The sequence below is a fragment of the Poecile atricapillus genome, chromosome 27 (genome assembly GCF_030490865.1).
Source record: "Poecile atricapillus isolate bPoeAtr1 chromosome 27, bPoeAtr1.hap1, whole genome shotgun sequence".
Taxonomy (NCBI): domain Eukaryota; kingdom Metazoa; phylum Chordata; class Aves; order Passeriformes; family Paridae; genus Poecile; species Poecile atricapillus.
In genome coordinates, this window is record NC_081275.1 from 2,284,050 (window position 1) to 2,304,543 (window position 20,494).

At 59.0% G+C, this 20,494-nt stretch overlaps 1 protein-coding gene across 1 annotated transcript; it reads left to right on the forward strand.

The window, feature by feature from the left end:
• Positions 1-58: 58 nt before the first annotated feature.
• On the forward strand, positions 59-20,258 carry STARD3 (StAR related lipid transfer domain containing 3). Its single transcript, XM_058857868.1, has 15 exons — positions 59-167; positions 5,420-5,670; positions 8,493-8,570; positions 8,761-8,838; positions 8,931-8,984; positions 9,087-9,204; positions 10,227-10,322; positions 12,388-12,443; positions 13,106-13,198; positions 14,362-14,424; positions 15,367-15,462; positions 15,938-16,017; positions 16,348-16,452; positions 17,617-17,710; positions 19,599-20,258. Exons 1-15 carry the CDS (start codon positions 62-64, stop codon positions 19,701-19,703), a joined length of 1,473 nt encoding a protein of 490 aa, XP_058713851.1. The 5' UTR covers positions 59-61; the 3' UTR covers positions 19,704-20,258.
• Positions 20,259-20,494: the final 236 nt, after the last annotated feature.

The following is a 20,494-nucleotide window of genomic DNA, read 5'->3' on the forward strand; positions in this document are numbered from 1 at the left end:
CCCCACTGCTCCCCCCCTCCTGCGGTGAATGGTCTGTCCCCGGCTCCCCCCGCGGCCGGCGATGGTCGGTGCCGGCGCAGCCTCGCTCTGGGGTTTCCCTTCCGGGGTCAGAGGTGGCGGCGGGCCCGGAAGCGGCGCCCGGCGGGACCCGGAGCCGGCACCGGGAGGTACCGGGAGAACACACGGGGGCAGCCCGGGGGGACACACGGGGGCAGCCCGGGGGGGCTCAGGTGCATCCCCGGGCCTGGGGCGGGCGGTGCCAGGCGGTGCGCGGACCCCCGTGCCTCAGCCTCGGTGAGGCCTCGGTGCCTCTCCCGGGCCCGGGAGCGCAGCCGCTGGTGAGAGCGGGACGGGACAGCGCTGTCCCTGAGGGTCCTGAGCTCCGTCCCGCTTCAGAACGCCGTTACCGGGTTCGGCCCTACGGCTCCGGGCAGCCCCGGGGGTGCAGTTCGGGCCAGGTGAGCCCCGGGGGCCGGGGCGGTCCCGTTATAACCCCGGGAGCCCGGGACCGGGGGGTGTCTGGGGGGCTCCTTGGAGGGGTTCAGGGGGCCCGAGAGGCTCCCGGGGGTCGGGGGCTCCGAGCTGGGTCTGTGCTGGGATCCCGGGCTCTTCCCGCTGCTCCGGGATGTTGGAAAAGCCCCCGGGCTTCATCCGTGCCCTGCTCGGGGAAGGGACCCTTCCCCTGGGGGAGTGTGAAATCCCTCCCTGGTTCCAAATCCCGCCCCAAATCCAGTCCCAAATCCCATCCCAAATCCAGCCCTGCATCCCACCCCAAATCCAGCCCCACATCCCAGCCCCACATCCCACCCCAAATCCCTTTGGGAATGCTTTCTCCCGACCCCCGGGGGGGTCACAGCACGGGGGTCCCCAGCACTGAAACCCCCGAATGTTGGGCTGGGCTGTGCCTCCCGCTGGCTGTGGGACACAGGGAGGAGAGCCCTAAATTTCACCCCAGAACTTCTGGAAATGAGGGAAAACACGGGATACTGCAGGATCCCGCAGCTGGCTCCAGGAAAAGCTGCTTTTCCCGAGGCTCTCCGAGTTTCGGTGCCAGGGGAGAACAGGCTCCCGGGGGTTTCAGTGTCCCCACTTTGCACTGAACCGAACTTCAGCGCTTTCCCAAACCTGGTCCTTCCTTTTTTTGTGGTGTCTGGTTTAATGTTGACCTTTTTTTGCGGTTTTAAAGGGAAGCTCAGACTCCCCTTAGTGCCCAGAGCAGCAGTCGGGGTCTCCATCCCTCTGGTTCTCCAGGTGTTCTCTCACCTGGCAGCCTCCTCCCTCTGGAATATCCCACATTGATCCCGTGTCCTCTGCCCCTGGGATGGCTCAGGGGGCTGCAGGGGTTTTGGGGGTCCCACTCTGGGTGTTCCCCGTTCCCGGGAGAGGGGACAGGAGAGGCGACAGGAGGAATTGTCACATGAGCTCGGGGGAAGCGTGGGAGGAAGGAGAAGTGGTGTCACAGGGTGGGGAGATGGGTCATTAATGAGCAAACGGGCTAACGAGGGGCTGGGGAAACAGGAAAGCAGCTCGGAGGGGGTGACACGGGGCTTGGGGGGCTGTGGCGGGGTTGGGACATGCCTTGGCACAGCCCCTGGGAATGTTCTGGTGGCCAATGTCCTGCAGGAACTGGGCTGACGGAGTTTTGGGGTGGTGGCACTGGGCTGTGGTGGCACAGGGCTGCTGGTGGCACTGGGATGCTGATGACACTGGGCTAACGGGGTTTTGGGGTGATGGCACAGGGCTGCTGGTGGGACTGAGCTGTGGTGGCACTGGGCTGATGGGGTTTTGGGGTGGTGGCACTGGGTTGTTGGTGACACTGGGCTGACGGGGTTTTGGGGTGGTGGCACTGGGCTGTGGTGACACTGAGCTGTGGTGGCACTGGGCTGACAGGGTTTTGGGGTGGTGGCGCTGGGCTGTGGTGGCACAGAGCTGCTGGTGGCACTGGGCTGTGGTGGCACTGGGCTGTGGTGGCACTGAGCTCTGGTGGCACTGGGCTGACAAGGTTTTGGGGTGGTGGCACTGGGTTGTTGGTGGCACTGGGCTGATGGGGTTTTGAGGTGGTGGCACTGGGCTGTGGTGGCACTGGGCTGACGGGGTTTTGAGGTGGTGGCACTGGGCTGTGGTGGCACTGGGCTGATGGGGTTTTGGGGTGGTGGCAGTGAGCTGTGGTGGCACTGAGCTCTGGTGGCACTGAGCTCTGGTGGCACTGGGCTGACAGGGTTTTGGGGTGGTGGCACAGGGCTGCTGGTGGCACTGGGCTGTGGTGGCACTGGGCTGTGGTGGCACTGGGCTGGCGGGGTTTTGCTGGGTGTTGGTGCTGACTATCAGATCAGGATTTCACCACCCGCCTCTCCTCTGCGTTTGTTTCCTGCTGGGATCTGTGGGATGTGGCATCACCCTCATCCCTGCCGCCCCTGCCACCTCCAAATCCCCAAACCAGGAGGTTTTCCCAGCAAAAATCCTCCCCCAGAGCCTCAAAATCCCCTTTTTCAAGTCAGAGAAGCCCACAAGGGTCCCTGGAGTGTCCCTTGGGCTGTGATCTGTCACCTGGGGTGTCCCTTGGGCTGTGATCTGTCACCCAGGGTGTCCCCCAGGCTGTGATCTGTCACCCAGAATGTCCCCTGGGCTGTCATTTGTCACCCAGGGTGTCCCCCTGGGATGTAATCTGTCACTTGGGGTGTCCCCCAGGCTGTGATCTGTCACTTGGGGTGTCCTCTGGGCTGTGCTCTGTCTCTCAGGGTGTCCCCTAGGCTGTGGTTTGTCACCAGGGGTGTCCCCCAGGCTGTGATTTGTCACTTGGGGTGTCCCCTGGGCTTTGCTCTGTCTCTCGGGGTGTCCCCTAGGCTGTGGTTTGTCACCAAGGGTGTCCCCCAGGCTGTGATCTGTCACTTGGGGTGTCCCCCGGGCTGTTATCTGTCACTTGGGGTGTCCCCCAGGCTGTGATGTGTCACCCAGAATGGCCCCCCCAGAAGTGTTTTTTACTCACTGGAGTGGAATCCTGAAATCATTTAGGCTGGAAAAGCCTTCCAGGATCATCAAGCCCTTAAACCCAGCTCTACCATGTCACCCCTAACCCGTGTCCCCAAGTGCCACATCCACACCTTTTTTAACATTCCAGGGATGGTGACTCCACCAATGCCTGGGCAGCCCCTTCCAACACCTGTCTGTCCTTTCAGAATAAATCCCCTGGTGTCCACCCTGACCCTCCTCTGGCACATCTTGAGGCCTTTTCCTCTCATCCCATCCCTCATTCCTTGGGAGCAGAGAATGAGCCTGACCCCCTCCTTCCCAGCCCCGGCTGCCGGAGCGGGATGCGGAGGATGCAGGAATGCATAATGGAGCACCGGGGCGCTCAATAATTCATCTGTCACCCAGGAACAGCCACGTTTCTCCACATCCAGCCCCTGCTCCGAGCTCTCAGCTCCAGTGGAAGGAGGGGTGGGGGCTTGTCTGGGATCCAAGCATTCCTCCTCTGCCCCACAGTGCGGCTTCTCCCTCGGGAATTGGATGGTTTGGGAGGGGTTGTGTGTCCAGAACAGCCTGAACCTCCTCGGGAAGGCTGGGATTAGTGATGGATGAGCTGCACCAGGGTGCTCTGGTGCCGTGTCCTGCCGTGTCCTCGTGTCCTGCCGTGTCCCAGCACCCCACTGTGACCCCACTCAGCGTCCCAGGATCGGGTCCCTGGAGCCTCTCTGGGTGATTTTAAAGCGCTGTGAAAGTTGGGGAGGAGCTGCCTAAGTGCAAAGTGCTGTTGGAGGGGAGGAGGAGGCGGCAGCAGCCCCAACGGGGGGGGATTTATTATTTATCCCTCACAGATGTCCTTAACTTTTGTCACTTCGAGCCGGGCCCGGCACACGGAGCAGCTGATCCGAAGTGACAAGGATTCCAGCTCCTTCCCAAGTGCCTTTGAGAGGGACTAACGGGGATTTGACAGGAGTCCAGCTTTGTTTCCTTTCCAGCCCCGGCACTCCCCGGGGGTGGGATGCAAAAACCGCTGCCTCAGGGATCCAGACTGGCCCAAACTGCCCCAAATCAGGCTGTGCTCCTGCAGGTGCTCCTGGAACACGCCTGGCTTCACATTCCTTGGGATTTCCACTTCCCACAGATCTGGCCACAAGCTCGTGACCTTTTTCCGTGGGTGCTGCAGCCTCCTGGGTGTCACGAGTGGGATCTGTGTTGGACAGACCTCGCTGGGATCCCAGCAGGCACAGAACCGCTGGGGCAGGAGCTCACAGCACAATCCAGGATGGGATTTTTGGAGGCAAAACATCCTGGAGCGGGAGGATTTAGCAGGGAAGGAGTTTGTGGCTGTGCCGTTGCCGTGGGTGACAGATCCCTGGCCCGACCTGTTTTGGGATCCTCGTTCCGTGTTTGTCTCCCGCGTGCGCTCCCGTCACGCTCCCTTCCCACAGGGGCCTCCTTGTGCTGCGCTGACGGAGAGGAAAAATTTCAATACAATGCTTGGCACAGCTGCAGGAAAACAGCCCCGGCCTTCCAACACCTCACTCGTGCCGGGATCGTGTGCCCGGCACTGCCAGGCGGGGCTGGGACACGGAGCAGCTCCTTCCCTGCTGCCCTTTTCCTGATCCTGGGACACGGAGCAGCTCCTTCCCTGCTGCCTCCTGATCCTGGGACATGGAGCAGCTCCTTCCCTGCTGTCCTTTTCTTGATCCTGGGACATGGAGCAGCTCCTTCCCTGCTGCCTCCTGATCCTGGGACATGGAGCAGCTCCTTCCCTCCTTTCTCCTGATCCAGGGAAATGGAGCAGCTCCTTCCCTGCTGCCTCCTGATCCTGGGACACGGAGCAGCTCCTTCCCTGCTGCCCTTTTTATCCTGGGACATGGAGCATCTCCTTCCCTGCTGCCTCCTGCTGCTGTGCCTGGCCCAGGCATCAGCCCCAGGGTGCTGTGCTGGCCGTGCAGGTTGGGATCTGTTCCAATGGGATGCCTGGCTCCCGAGGCTTTGCCTTCCCTGCAGAGGGAAGGGTGGGGTGGCTCCATGATTTCAGGGAGCGCTCCCAAAACATCCTCAGACCCCTTTTCATGTGTCCACAGTGTCTCCGTGGGGTTTGGGCCCCCTTTTTCTTCTTCCACAGCATTTTCATGAGGTTTGCAGCTCCTTTCCCTGCTGCCTTGGCATCTCCATGGTCCCTTTTCCTACTGCCATGGCATTAAATCCCATCCCCTGCCATGGGCAGGGACACCTTCCACTGTCCCAGGTTGCTCCAAGCTCCATCCAACCTGGTCCTGGACACTTCCAGGGACAGCCACAGCTTCTCTGTGCACCCTGGCCTGACCAGCCTCACAGGGAGGAATTTCTCCCTGGGATCTGATTTGCTTCTGGGATCGTTTGCCATCAGAGGGGGGGACAGGAGCAGGGGTGTGCCGAGGCCTGAGTGTCCCCTGCTGTGTCCCTGCAGGTGACGCTGCCGTGGCCGATGTCCCCGGAGCCCGGAGGATGAGCAAGCCCACGGACCTGCAACACGACCTGGAACGCAGCCTCCCAGCCATCGCCTCCATCAGCTCCTCCTTCTCCCAGAGCCAGGGCTTCTCCCCGTACCTCTTCTCCCCCGAGAAGAGAAAAGCCATCTCGGATGTGAGGAGGACCTTCTGCCTCTTCGTCACCTTCGACCTACTCTTCATCTCCCTGTTGTGGATCATCGAGCTGAATGTGAGTTGGAGGAAGCAAACCCGGGGAATCTTTGCCCTTTTTAAGCTCAGTTCCCTCGTTAATTGCTCTGTTTCAGCATTCCCGGGACAGATCTTTGTTTGCTGTTCCCAGCGCTGGCCAAGGAGCCGCTGTTCTTTAGTGTAAACTAAAGTCCAGCTCGTTTCCTGCCCCGGGGCTTTGTTGGGGCTGTCCAGGGTTGTTAACACCGTCCCTTTGTGGTGCTGTAACGAGATCCAGGGCCTCTGCAATCACCAAGCTGAGCCAAATTCCCCTCCTGCTCCCCTGGCCTGACACAAAGCTGCTCCCTGGGTTTGCTGCTGACGTGTTCACAGATCAGCAGAGGAGCAGGGGAGGATCCTCCAGGGGTTTTGATCCCAAAATTCTGCTGCTAATCTCAGTTTTGGGAAGCTGGAGGTGCTGCTCCACCTCCCAAGGGATTGTTGAGGGGGATGTGAGTGGTTTGGTTCCCTCCGAAGCGACTCACAAGCTGCTGTGTTTGCTCTGTGTTGCAATAACAGGGAAAATCCAGTTTATTTACCTCAGTCCCACCAAGTCCAAATCCCTCCCTGGGCTATATTTTGTTTTTATTTTCCCTGAACCGGCCCTGGCTGGTTTCAGGTACTGCCTGTCCTCCCTTGGAGCACCCAGAGCAGAGATGAACAGATAGACCCTGGGCTCTGGCCTGCATTTATCAGCTGGATCCTGCTGCTCCCTCAGCAGCTCTTATCTCTGCCCTCCTTATCTCTGGGTGTCTGCACTTAAGAGACCATCCTGGCCAGCAGCTCCTCACCCTGCCCTGATCCCCCTGCTCCCCACCTCCCTTAGGAAAAACCATCTCCCAGCCAGCATTCCAGCCATGCCGATGGTGTCCTGCCTGCCCAGCTTGGACCCCGGCCCCCTGCCCTTGTCCCAGTCCTCTCTTGAGAGCTGCTGGAATTCCAGCCCCCAGGAGATAATCCTGCCTCGGTCACCAGGGTGATGCTGAGCGTGGGTCGTGCAGGTAGCCATTAATGAGTGACTAAGTGCTGATATTTGGGCCCCGAGCTGAGATGCTGCATATTTAAAGCCATTAGAGCAGCTTATTTGCCTGGTTATGAAGGTTTGATATCATGACTAATGCCTTTTTTTTTTTTTTTTTCTTTCTTTTTTTTACCCAACCGTTTCCTTCGCTGCGAGATAAGCCGAGCAAATTGCCCCTCGTTAAAAGCAAACCATAATTGTGCAGGCTGGGTGCTCTCAGAGCCAGGCAGATGCCTCAGGTGGTTCATGTGCCTGGTGCACAGCCTGTGTTTAAGCTGAAAACACTCCCCAAAAACCATCACCCAGAGCTTTCCCTGTGTCTCCTCCTTCCTGCAGCATCCCATGGAGTCGGGGTGCGGGGATGAGGCTTTCAGTGGCCACTCAGCAAAGCTGGTCCAAGTCCTGTGGCCACAGCTCAGCTGGAGACACAGCCCAGCTTTGTCACACTCTTTTTGGCCCCTCTGTTGTATATTAAGCCCCATCCCAGACTGGGAGGAATCCCTTCCCATTCCCAGTCTGGGCTGCCCTTGGAGTGCCAGGACACCCCTCTGCCAGGGACTGGCACCCACCAACTCCTTCCTCACAGCCCATCCACCACAAACACCCCCCAAAAACCATCACCCAGAGCTTTCCCTGTGTCTCCTCCTTCCTGCAGCATCCCATGGAGCCAGGGAGGGGGGAAGAGGCTCTCGGTGGCCGCTCAGCAAAGCTGGTCCAAGTCCTGTGGCCACAGCTCAGCTGGAGACACAGCCCAGCTTCACCCCCCTCTTTCTGCCTCCCTCTCCCTGGGTTTTAAGCCAGAGCCCTGACCCAGAGGGATCCTTTCCCAGTGGCTGCCCTTGGAGTGCCAGGACACCCTGGCTGCCAAGGACTGGCCCGAGACCCACCAGCTCGTTCCTCACAGCCCATCCAACAGCTGCCGGCTCCGCCAGCTCCCGGCCAGCTGGGCCCCGTCCAAAGCCATAGCCTAAAGGTGAAGCATTTGTTCCAGTTACCTGAGCCCTCCACTTCCTCACAGACAGCCATTCCAGACTCCCAGGATTTATGGTGGCCAAAGCACCAGGGCTGTCAGAGCCTGGATTATCTCGGGATGAGTTTTTTCCACGCTCCTGTAAATCCCAGGGAGTGTTTTTGCCTCTCTCAGATTCCCCTGCAGCCCGTGGCTGCGCATCCCCCTCTCCTCCCTCTTCCCCTTTGCCAGCACGTTTGATCCTGCTGCTTCCCTTCTTCCATCAGGCTTCCTGGAGCACTGCTGGGAGCTGTGGGAAGCCGGCTGGAGGGAGAAGGGACCCCTCAGAGCTTTGCATGAGGAGGATCCTTAAATCCCCCCAGGTCCTCAGTGACACCGAGAGCCCCCACAGGAAGGTGTTCAGTGCCTTAGTGAAGGTTCCTGAGGAGCGTTTTTCCTGTGGTTTTCCATTTTTTTCCCTTCTCTCCTCCCATCTGCCACCTGGATGAGGTGGGCAGCAGTGGCAGGTGCACATCCAGGGGCTCCAGGCTGTGAGGAGCTGCCGGCACCGGCTGTGCTGAGCCAAGGATTTGGGATTCAGGTGTTGGAAACCTAAAGGTGTTTGATGTCCCTCCTGCTCCACCTCGTGTGGATCCCAGGGGGAAACATGGTGTGAATCCAGGCAGGAAATGTGCCATGGGATCCTCCCAGGTCCTGTGCTGGGCCTGTGGGACCATTTGTATTCCAGGTGCATTCCCTGACCTGGCCATAACCCCGGGCACTGCTTAGCTCCTTCTCCCATGAGTTTCTTATCAGTGCACTCAACAGCTTCCTGCTTCCCTGTCTCCCTCAGACCAAGGAGGGCATCAAGGAGAACCTGAAGGATGAAATCATCAGCTACAAATTCAAGACCTCCTTCTTTGATATCTTTGTGAGTATCTCAGCCTCCTGCGAGGCTCAGTGGGGCCAGGAGGGTCTGGGGTCTCCCCTTGCCCACCTCGGTGAATCCCTCCTGCTGCAGCCTTGGCACATCTGTTCCCCTGGCGCCTGTCCCTGCCCTCCCAGCACCTGGCAGAGGGACAAGGGCAGTGACTGGTGTGGCTGGGTGTTTGTTGTTGCAGCTCTTGGCTCTGTTTCGCTTTGTTGTGCTGCTCTTGGGCTACGCCGTCGTCCGCCTGCGCCACTGGTGGGTCATCGCGGTAAGGAGGCACTCCTGCCTTTCCTCTGGGGAGTTTTGCCCTCTCCTCCTGGACTTCTCAGGGATCTGAGCTCTGTCCACTTATTTTTTCAGGTCACTACCCTGGTATCCAGTGCCTTCCTGATTGTAAAGGTCATCCTCTCCGAGGTTGGTTTCCCTGGGCTCGCAGGAAGTTGCTCTGTGATTTCTTAGTGCTGTTTTATTCCCCCTTTGGCCCATTCCCTGAGGTTTCTGCTTCTTTCCACACAGCTTCTGACCAAAGGGGCTTTTGGGTATTTACTTCCCATCGTCTCCTTTGTCATTGCTTGGCTGGAGACCTGGTTCCTGGATTTTAAAGTCCTAACTCAGGAAGCAGAAGAGGAACGATGTGAGTATTTTTGCTCCTCTCTGGTAGGAGTTGGACAAATCCAACCAGGCCTGGGTTTGCTGCTGCTCTGGCAGCACCTTGATGTGACATTTCTGGAAAAGGGATCTCCAGCCTGGATGGGATGGGAAATGCCTGACTCAGTTCTGTTATGGTCAACAAGTCCCTTCAGGGGAAGAAAACACCAGATTATAAAAAGCATCTTTTAATTGAGGGCAGAAAAATGTGCCAGATTTCCCAATGGCTGGATCCTGCAGCCAGACGTGCTGGAGACAGAGCTGAGCTCTGCATGGGAGAAAGTGTTTGGAAACAGGGAGGCAAATGCCAGGCAGAGTGTTGGACTCCCTGTCCCTGATATCTGTGTTTGGATCTGGCTGGAGCCCTTTCCAGGAGGGCTGCTGGAGTCACAGACACATTCTGTGGCACAGGGTGAGTTATGGGGTGTGAAATTCTGCGACCTGTGGCCTCTGAGGTCACACTGAGCAGGGATTGGGGCTGACCTAATGCTTCACACATCACCCTTTAACTCCCAGGGTCCTTCTAGGGAGCTGGCCTGGATCAGCTGCCCATTCCTGCGGCAGCACGAGGAGCTTGTCCCTCTCCCAGGAGTCACCACCTGGGAAATGGCACCAAACTAAAAAGGGGCATTTGTCAGGCAGGGCTCAGTCAGAAATGCTCTGACTGGAAAGCACCAGAGGATGTTTGGGTCTTGTAAGGAGGCTTTAAGATGAAAAATGATCAAGTGTTTAATGCCTCTATTGGATTAGGCTCAGGTTCCAAATTGCTTCCAGGGGAAGCTCTTATTTAATTAGATGCTTAATCGCCTTTGGATTATTTGACAGGCAGAAGAGCCCATTGATCTCCGGGGCAGATAAAACGTCTCAGACAAAAGATGAGGCAACAGGAGCTGAGGCTGGCTGGTGTCAGTGGGAAAAGACATGGGGAAAACGTGGGAAAAACAAGAGGGTGTTTTGGCAGGGTCCCAGAACCTGCCAGGTGTTAAATCCTCATGCTCCCATTCCCAGGGTTCCTGGCAGCCCAGGCTGCAGCCTCGAGGCCGCTGCTGTACCCCCGAGCCCTCTCCGAGGGACAGTTCTACTCCCCACCCGAGTCCTTCGCAGGTAAGGTCACCTGTGCCATCACCTCGCTTCCCGTGCTCATCCCACCATGGAATTCCTCACCTCCATCATCTCTTCCCTGAGCTCTGCCTCATTATCCCAACCCTTGGCAGAGCCTCCAAGAACTGACACTGCAAAACAGAGTCCCCTCTGCCCTCTCAGTGCCTGCACCTGGGCAGGGGTGGCACTGCCACACTTTCCACATGACATCTTTTTATCGGAGCCACCCTCATCCCTGCGAGCTGGGCTGCAGCTCCCTGGGAAGCCGGAGCCTTGTGGGGGCTTGGGATTAAATCCTCTGAGCTGTGTGCTTGGAAAACACTGCCCTGGCACGAGGGCACAGGGGTGGGTGTCACAGGCAGGTGAGGATAAGGGCTGGTGGCACGTCACTGCCCTGTGCCAGCACTGGAGAGCTGCTGGCGTGGGAGTGGGGACATCTCAGCTGGATTGTCCCGGTGTAGCTGACACCAAGGGTGAGCCCAGCTCTCTGGAACACCTTTCCTGGTGTAGCTGACACCCAGAACAAGCTCAGCCCCCTGGAACACTTTTCCTGGTGTAGCTGACACTCAGAAAAAGCTGAGCCCTCTGGAACAGTTTTCCCAGTGTAGCTGACACCCAGGACAAGCTCAGCCCTCTGGAGCAGTTTTCCTGGTGTAGCTGACACCCAGGACAAGCTCAGCCCCCTGGAACACTTTTCCTGGTGTAGCTGACACCCAGAATGAGTTGAGCTCTCCAGAGCAGTTGTCGCAGTGTAGCTGACACAGGGATGAGCTCAGCCCTCTGGAATAGTTGTCCCAGTGTAGCTGACACCCAGGATGAACCCAGCTCTCCGGAGCAGTTTTTCCAGTGTAGCTGACACCCGGGATGAGCTCAGCCCCCTGGAACACTGTTCCTGGTAGAGCTGACACCCAGGATGAGCTCAGCCCCCTGGAACACTGTTCCTGGTAGAGCTGACACCCGGGATGAGCTCAGTCCCCTGGAACACTGTTCCTGGTACAGCGGACACCCAGGATGAGCTCAGCCCCCTGGAACACTGTTCCTGGTACAGCGGACACCCAGGATGAGCTCAGCCCCCTGGAACACTGTTCCTGGTACAGCTGACACCCAGGATGAGCTCAGCCCTCTGGAACACTGTTCCTGGTACAGCTGACACCCAGGATGAGCTCAGCCCTCTGGAATAGTTGTCCCAGTGTAGCTGACACCCAGGATGAACCCAGCTCTCCGGAGCAGTTTTTCCAGTGTGGCTGACACCTGGGATGAGCTCAGACCCCTGGAACACTGTTCCTGGTACAGCTGACACCCAGGATGAGCTCAGCCCCCTGGAACACTGTTCCTGGTAGAGCTGACACCCAGGATGAGCTCAGCCCCCTGGAACACTGTTCCTGGTACAGCTGACACCCAGGATGAGCTGAGCTCTCCAGAGCAGTTGTCGCAGTGTAGCTGACACAGGGATGAGCTCAGCCCCCTGGAACACTGTTCCTGGTAGAGCTGACACCCAGGATGAGCTCAGCCCCCTGGAACACTGTTCCTGGTACAGCTGACACCCAGGATGAGCTGAGCTCTCCAGAGCAGTTGTCGCAGTGTAGCTGACACAGGGATGAGCTCAGTCCCCTGGAACACTGTTCCTGGTAGAGCTGACACCCAGAACAAGCTCAGCCCCCTGGAACACTGTTCCTGGTACAGCTGACACCCAGGATGAGCTCAGCCCCCTGGAACACTGTTCCTGGTACAGCTGACACCCCAGGATGAGCTCAGCCCCCTGGAACACTGTTCCTGGTAGAGCTGACACCCAGGATGAGCTCAGCCCTCTGGAACACTGTTCCTGGTACAGCTGACACCCAGGATGAGCTCAGCCCCCTGGAACACTGTTCCTGGTACAGCTGACACCCAGGATGAGCTCAGCCCCCTGGAGAGCCAAGCAGGTGCTCAGGGAGACAGGGCCAGAGTCACCCTCAGCCCTTCCTGTTGGATGAAGGACAGGGATCAAACACTGTCCCCCAGGAGAAGGGAGGGAGGTGGTACTGGTGGGGTGTTCATTAACTGTGAGTTAATTGGTGCTTCCCCATAGGCTCAGACAACGAGTCTGATGAGGAAGGTGTGGGGAGGAAGGCCTTGACAACTCAGGTAAACAGGGCCTGGCCCTGCCTTCAGCTCCAGGCTGATTTGGGGCTCTGGGAGTCTCCCCAATCTTGTGGTCCCATCAGGTTCTGCTGCCCCCCAATCCAGACCCCTCAGCTCTGTGTGGCTGAGCCTGCTCTGAGCCCCCCACTTTCATCCCACTTCCCCAGAGCTGTGTGCTGTTCCCTGCAGCATCCCACAGGGATGTGCTCTGGCTCTGCTCCTGCCTGTCCCTCTCCCTTCTCCCTTCCATCCCTGCTCCTTTGGTCTCATTCTGGGACGGGCTCACCTCACCTGTGCCCATGGCCTGAGGCCTTGACCTGCCCAAAACCCATCTGGGCACAGGCTTTGTGCCCTTTTCCAAGAGATCCTGCTCGTGTTCAGCCCCAGTTCTGGCTCCTCCAGGAAGGAAGCTGCACATCCCAGAGCCCTTTGCCTGCTGGAAGCCCTCCTGCTAAGGCGGGAGCCGCCGGGAGCAGCTGGTGTGTGGATCCAAGCCAGGGCGGGGAGCGTGACTTGGAGCTCCAAAATGAGGCCTCTGTGACCCAAATTAAGAGATTTCTGATCCCCTTTCCCTCTGCCAGCCCAGGGAGGGGGGAGCAGCCTCACACACACACTCCTCGAGCTTCCTGCACGCCCAGCTAATGAAATCCTCCCTTCTTTCCCAGGAAAAGGAGTATGTCCGACAAGGCAAAGAGGCCACGGAGGTTGTGGACCAAATCCTCGCCCAGGAGGAGAACTGGAAGTTCGAGAAAAACAATGCAAGTGTGGTTTTTCCTCCCCAGCTGGCAGAGGGCATGGATGGCTTAGCAAAAACCGGGACAAACGAGGCTTTGGAAACCTCCTTGCGCCATGAAAAATTAACAAGCGTTACAATTACCTGATTGAATTAGGAATCTATTCCAGTTCAGTTAAATGTAAAATCCCCTCTTATTTAATTAGACGTTTAATTGCCTTGCAGTTTGTCAGGAGAGGGCCCTTCCCTCCTCCCTCTGTCCGGAGGGTGGGATGGGGCCGGCTCACCTTTGGGATGCAGAGCCATGGGAAAGAGCAGAGGAATGCTGATCCCACAGCCCTGCCCTTGCTCCATGGCCAGGTGCCTTTCAGCCAAACTGGGCTCTTGGCCCATGTGGGGCTCTAACTGCTCATCCCACCCCTAAAACCACCGGTGTCCCCCTTCCCCAGCACCTGCAGCCTGGGTGGGTGCTGGGGTGTAAATTTGGGATGTGACTCTGCCTACTCCAGGCTTTTCTGGGGTGCACAGAGCTCTTTTCTCTCCCTGAAGAGCAGACAGAGAGGGGAGGGGGGTTTGCCCCCCAAAGCCAACCTTGTTTCACGAGGTTGAAACACGACTGGGGCGGGGGGTGCGAATCCTGCAAACTGCTGTCTCATCTGGTGTTTCAAATTCCCCTGTCAAGTGATCCTTTGTCTGATGCCAAACTAGCTGGGCAGATTGTTTTCTTTTTCCAAAGGGGGATGGATTTAAATAGACTAATCAGAGTTTAACACAGGGCTAACGATGAAAGGTTTTCATCTGCCCATCCCTGGCCCCTCCGGGGAGGCTCCTCTCAGCCCTAGGTAACACCAGCAGCGCTGGCAGCGAACCCCCTTCGCACCCCGGTGCTGCTACAAAGAGAATGTGACCTTGACGTGGGGTTTGCAGCCTGGCACGGGGCGGATTCTTTTTCTGTCTCATCCCTGCTGCCTCTCTGGATATTGTTTTGTTGATGGAAATTTAGGCACGGCCAACTGAAATGTGCTCGGGGCGGTTCCTGCGCTGAGGTCGCTGCCTTGGTGTGGGGGGCAAGGGGTGGGTGGGGGCTGCAGGGGGTGACAGGAGCCTCAGAGTTTTAGCAAACTTCAACCCTAAATAGAAACAATCCCTTTTACTGGTAAAAATACAACTTTCTCATCTCTTGCACAGGACTTTGGTGATGTTGTTTACACTTTCGAAATCCCTTTCCACGGCAAGATCTTTATTTTAAAGGTAAGAACATCCTTGGGCCGATTCCTTGGTCTCTTTGGCACGGGGCAAGAGCCACAGCTCAGCTTTCAGGACAGCTCAGGCTGCAGAACACACTCCCTGTGCTTGAGATAGATGAACAGCACTAGGGAATCTCTCCAGGAAAACCCCTTGGCCAGCAGACAAACTCCCCAGTAAATATCCAAGGCCCCAGACTCCGCTGGTAGAATCGGGAGCAGGTGACTGCAAGACTCGCTTCCAACCCCAGCATCTCGGACTAATCTGACCAAGGAGGCTAATTGGAACTAATTGCCAGCAAGGCCAGGGCTGAGTGTGCGTCTGCTGCTGCCTGGCACCGGGCAGAGCCGCTCGGAAGTGCTGTGCTCCGTGCCCTCTCCCAAGCTGGAGTGGCTTGGCTGGGAACCACGCTTTAATGAAGCGTCGGTGCTGCCGTGGCTTTTCTTTGTTCCAGTGCATATGTTGCCTCGCTGGCAGGAGCTGCCAGTGGAGCAGCTCTGTGTTCACCAGCTAGAGCTGGATGGTCCCACTTTACTGCATTAACCGTTTGCCTCCGAAGATCCCCGCTCCCCTGGGGACTGGGGGGGAATGGAATGGATGCTGTGTGTGCTGGAGCTTGGAATGGCTTGGAAAAAAAAAACCAAAAAAAACCAGTCAAAAATGCAGCTTCCTGAAGCAATGGTGCTTAGGGAGCTGCTGAGGGTGGGAGAGGGGCAGACAGACAGGCAGAGCTCAGCGATTCCCAAATCCTGAGGTCTGTGTGCCCTGGGAGCACTGGCACAGAGGGGTGACAGCCTTGGCTTTGCATGCAGGGGAGCCAGGCCGGCCTCACCCCTCCCCTCCCCTCTGATCCCACTTGTCCTTTGTGTTTTCCCCTGTTTTCCTTAAAAAATAATCTCCCCCAAGGGGAGCAGAGGGGCTGGCTGACTGCTCTGGCTCTGTCCTCAGGCTTTCCTGCAGTGCTCTCCTGAAATGGTTTACCAGGAGGTGATTCTGCAGCCCGAGAAGATGATCCTGTGGAACAGAACAGTGGCAGCTTGCCAGGTGAGCGTGCCGGACAAAGATGGCTTAATCACAGGAGCTCCTTGGAGCGGAGAGCTGGAGCTTCCCCGTCCAACACAGGCTGCTGGCGGTGCTGGAGCCGAGCTGGGTCCCAGTCACCGAGGCGTTAAATCTCCGCCGCTCATCCGTGCGCTCCGCGCGCTCCGCGGCAGCCGGCTGCACGCCTGTGCCCGGCCAAGAGCCCGAGAGGTGGGCAGGGACGGGGGCCAGGGCTGAGCCAAACCTGCCTCTGCCTGGTGGGAGGGTCTGGGCCTCGTGGAAGGGAGCTGGAGGTGACACCTGTGCCCCCCAAAAACTCAGGAGACGAGAGCTCATCGCCCTCCGCCCCAAAAGACCCTCTGGTGTGATCCTGGTGCTGATTTGGGGAGGGGCTGTGTCCTCTTGCCACGTGCAGTCTTGGAGGCACAACCTGAGCAAATCTCCCTTCTCTTTTATTTCTTCCCCTGCCCTTCCCCAGATCTTGCAGCGGATTGAGGACAACACGATCATCTCGTACGACGTGGCGGCCGGAGCTGCCGGCGGGGTGGTGTCCCCAAGGTCAGCTCATCCCACACTGCCCCTAAACACCCCCCAAACCACAGGGAGACCCCTCTAGGGCACTGGGAATGCTCTGGGCTGCTGGGAGCTCTGGTTGGCTCTGCAGGTAACGCTCCCAAGGGTGAGCAGCCCCTGAAATTTCCTCCAGGCACTCCTGGCAGGATTCTCAGAGCTCCAAACCTCGGTCAGTCGGGCTCCCCGATCTCGAGGCTTGGCTGTGCTTTGTCCCTGTGTTGACACAGCCCTGCCACAGCCTCTCCCAGCAGTCCAGAGAGCAGGATCTGCCCCCTCCACACCCCAGGTGTGTTTTTAAGCTCTTTCTTTGCACAGGGATTTTGTGAACGTGCGTCGGATCGAGAGGAGGAGAGACAGGTACGTTTCCTCAGGGATGTCGACCACGCACAGCCTGAAGCCTCCGCTCTCCAAGTACGTCAGGTGAGAGGCAGGTGCTGTTTTTTTAGCTGGGATCACGCTCTTCTCCAGAGCTTCGAGGCAAAGAGCCACTTAACTGCGAGCCCTGCTGCCTTCCTGGCAGGATTTGCAGGAAGCTGAGCTATTTGTGGAGCTGAACCTCGTTTCCCTTGTTCGTCTCCCTTTGTTCGAGAAACTCTCTGCGCTGTCAGCGGTGCTGGGGCGTTTCCCAGCTCAGGGGAGTGGAGGTGCTGACCAGTAACAGCAGCAGCCCCATCCCAGTCCCACATCCTGTTTATGTGACAGTTCATTCCCAAACAGGAATTTCTGAGGGGCAGTAAACAGCTGGCTGTGGCTCCGAGCCTCTCACATGCCTTTTGCTCCTCGTAAAGTGCTCACTCACTGAATTTGAGGCACTGAGGGATGAAACGAGGATGGAGCAGCTCCCAAAAATCTCAGCAGGGCTTTGGCCTCTCCCCTTCCGAAGGGACAGGCTGGTGATGGATCCTGGCGGGGTCGGGCTCACCAGACAAGGACTCCTTGTTCCTGCCGGGGCCCAGCTGTGCCGCCGCGCGCTCCGACTTCGCTTTTCTCAATAATCTGGTTAAAGTAATTGACATTTTATCTCAGAGCCGTTGGAGCTGCCTCAGTCTATTTAGGAACTGGGGACTTCAGGGCCTGGAAAAATCCTTTAACGAAGGCACACAGCAAAAATAGCGTGTTCTGAAGAGGGAAGGGAAATCTGTATTTGGGCTGCGTGTGCACAGCTCCCGTCTCAGAGACGGATCAGATGGTGCTGGGAAGGATCTGGGGGCTGGAGTGACAAGTGCTGAGCCTGTCCTGAGCACACAGAGCTTCCTGGGACCTTTTGTTTGTACCCAGGGTTCTGCCTGGGAAAGCTTCCCATGGGGAACAGCTGGCACGATCCAGAGGCAGAGCTGCTGCTCCAGCGGCGGCCCTGGCACCGGCGCTGCCAAGGCACCTGTGGGAAAGCTGCCCTGCCGTGCTGGCTCGTGTGCCTGGAGCCAAGGCACACACCTTCCCAGGCTCCCAGCATCTGCTCCTGCCCCACTGGGCTCTGGCCTTCGCTGCCAGGCTCAGCTCCACGCGGTGCATCCCAGAGCCACGGAGAATCCCAGCCAGAATTCCAGCCTGGCTCTGCCTGACCCTCTTGGCTTTCCTCCGCAGGGGTGAGAATGGACCTGGAGGATTCATCGTCCTGAAATGTCCCAGCAATGCCAAGGTCTGCACATTCATCTGGATTCTCAACACGGATCTGAAGGTAAAGGCAGCTCCTGTCCCCAGCACAGCTCTCCCCTGGGATCCAGCAGCCCCAGGCCCTGCTCCCAGATCCCGCAGCCACAGAAGTGTCCCCTTAGCAAGCACTGCCCTGAAGGGACTCAGGTTTGGCAAGTGGGGGTTAAACCACTCCAAAATCCTCCTCCTTTCCCAGTGGGAGTTTGGGAAGCTCTTCCTTAACCTGGGAGCTCTTCCTTATTTAAGATCTCACTTAAGGGTTTCACCTGTGAGTGCAGGACTGGGGGAGAGGGAGTTTTTATCCTCACTGCTGACCAAAACCAGTTTGAGGCACGGCAAGTTTTGTGCCTGCCCACTCCCGGGAACACTCCCGAGGGGCAATTCCCTGCTCCCGACCCCATCCACCCCCGGGGGAGCGAGCTGCCGCGGCTCCGGAGTTATTTGTGGAGCTGCGTGTCCTTGCCGATGTCCCGGACAAAAGGCAGCGCACGGAGGGACCGGGATGGGGCGGATGCGGGAGCGGGAGCGGAGCTGGCCCCGTTCCTTCCTCCGCGGAAGGTTGACGTGGTAACGGCGCTGCCGCAGCAGCACAAAGGCTCCATTCATCCCTCGGCTGTGCTGCAGAGCTGCGGCCCCCTCCTCTCCCCTCCCCTCCCCTCCCACGGCCCCCTCCCCTCCCCCAGAGCCCAGCGGCTCCTGCCTGCCTTGCCAAAGGCTTCGGGAAAGGTTTGGGGAAGCGCCGGGAGCGGGATGGAGCAGAGCGTGCCCTTCCCGCCCCGTTGTGCCAGGGATGTGTTTTCCTCTTGTGGATCTGGCACCCATCGCGGGCAGGTTTTGGGTAACAAACCCCCCGTGGTGGGCTCGGAAAGAAAAGAGGTTTCTTGTGCTTTCCCGAGCCCGGAGCCGCCTCTGCCGTGGAAGGAATGCCGAGCTATTAATAACCCCCAACTGCTCCCACCGCCTTCCCCAGGGGCTCTGCCAGCGCCCAGACCCCCCTCGGCAGCTCCTCGCTCTTCCCTTTGGCCCTGGACGGGTATTTATAGCCCATGGCTCATCCCTTCCTGCTCCTTGGGGGAGGGAGGATTCCGCACGTGTGTGTGTTTGGGTCCGGAGCTCCTGTCGGGGAAGCGGCTGGAACGGCCCCTGGAGCGGCGGCCTCCAACTTTTCCTGCCCCTGTGCCCGAGGGAAAACCCACTCCAGGAAAAGATGTGTGCTGGACCACCCCAATCCCGGGGGAGGAGAGTGTGCTGTGCCTGCCTGACCCTCGGGATGGCCACTCATCCCTCCGTGCCTCTGGAGCCATTCCCAGCCCTGCCTCAGCTCCCTCCCCCCCCAGAGACAAGGATTATTATTTTTTCATGGATCTCCCACCACGGAGCCGAGGCCGAGGCGGGTGGGGGGTGAGTCGTGCAGGGCTTTTTTAGAGAAATCCAACCACGTTGCGGTTCCTCCCCCGGATCGAAGCTCCCCGAGAGCCGCAGCTCCGCGCAGCGGTGTTCCTGCATCCCTGGATCCCTCTGGGGTGGGATGGGATAGGGGCAGACCCCAGCCCCAACCCTCATCCATGGCTTCTGCATCCCTGGGATGGAATGGGGCACAGCCCCCAGCCCTAATTTCTCCAGGGCAGGTTGGGTGCAGCCCCCAGCCCCAAATCCTCATGTCCTTGGAACACCCTGGAATGGGATGAGACCAACCACCAGCCTCGTTTGTGTGTCCCTGGAACCTTCCAGAATGGGATGGGGGCAGCCCCCAGCCCCTCACTGATGTCCCTGGAACCTTCCAGAATGGGATGGGGGCAGCCCTGGTTGATGGCCCTGTGTCCCCATCCCTGGAGCCTCCCAGGGCAGGATGGGGGCAGCTCCCAGCTCCAAACCGTCCCTCCTGTCCCCGTGTCCCTGTCCTGTGTCCGCAGGGTCGCCTGCCCCGCTACCTGATCCACCAGAGCCTGGCTGCCACCATGTTCGAGTTCTCCTTCCACCTGCGCCAGCGCGTGGCCGAGCTCTGCTCCAAGCCCTGAGGACATTCCAGAGCCCTCTCTGCTCTGTGGGGATGGGGACAGGACCCTGCACCCCCCCGGGGAGGGGTCCCCCCACTACCAGCCATGGGCTGAGGCCAGGGGGGCTCAGCCCCTCCTCCCACCACGGTTGCCCCCGATGGGGAGCCTGGACCTGACTGTTCCGTGCCAAATCCCTGCCCTGCCCTCCCCGGGGGGCTGGGCCGGCCCTCCCCTCCCCACAGATGGGCTGGGGGCTCAGCTGGCACCCCCAGATTCCTGTCGCTGTGCCCCAATTCCGTGAGGAAGAGGGGACAGAGGTGGAGGCCGTGTCAGTGAGGGCTCAGCTGAGCCCCAGGCCAGGCTCTGCCCCTCCACCAGCAGCTGAAGTTTGTGCCCCCCCCCACACCCACGGTGACCCCAGGGCTGTGCCCCCCACCCTGGGGACAATACTGGGGACCCCAAAAACCTCCCCTCGGCGCTGGCCGAGCCCCCTCATTCCCAAACCTGCAGCTCTTGGCGGAGCCAGCGCGGGATTTGCCTTAAGCAGAGACTCGGATCCTTTTTTGGGGGTGTTGGGGGGGGGGTGTTGGGGGCGGGGGGCGCGGGGGCGACTGCGGTTTCTCTACCTGTGAGCGCCGTGTGCTGCTCTAAAAACAGCAGCAGCAGCAGCAGCAGCGGCAGCAGCGCGGGGCCGCCCGCACACGGGGGCTGTGCTGCGGGAGGGGGGCACCCACAGCCCCCCCACCCCCCACCCAGGGCTCTCTGCACCCCCCCCGGGGGTCTGGGGGGGTCCGGACCACCCCCCCAATCTG

Coding starts and splice junctions, on each gene's coding strand:
- STARD3 (XM_058857868.1), top strand. CDS start 62: ATGGTCGGTGCCGGCGCAGCCTCGCTCTGGGGTTTCCCTTCCGGGGTC. Junction 8,571..8,760: donor CCTCCTTCTTTGATATCTTT/GTGAGTATCTCA, acceptor TTGTTGTTGCAG/CTCTTGGCTCTGTTTCGCTT. Junction 9,205..10,226: donor GGAAGCAGAAGAGGAACGAT/GTGAGTATTTTT, acceptor TCCCATTCCCAG/GGTTCCTGGCAGCCCAGGCT.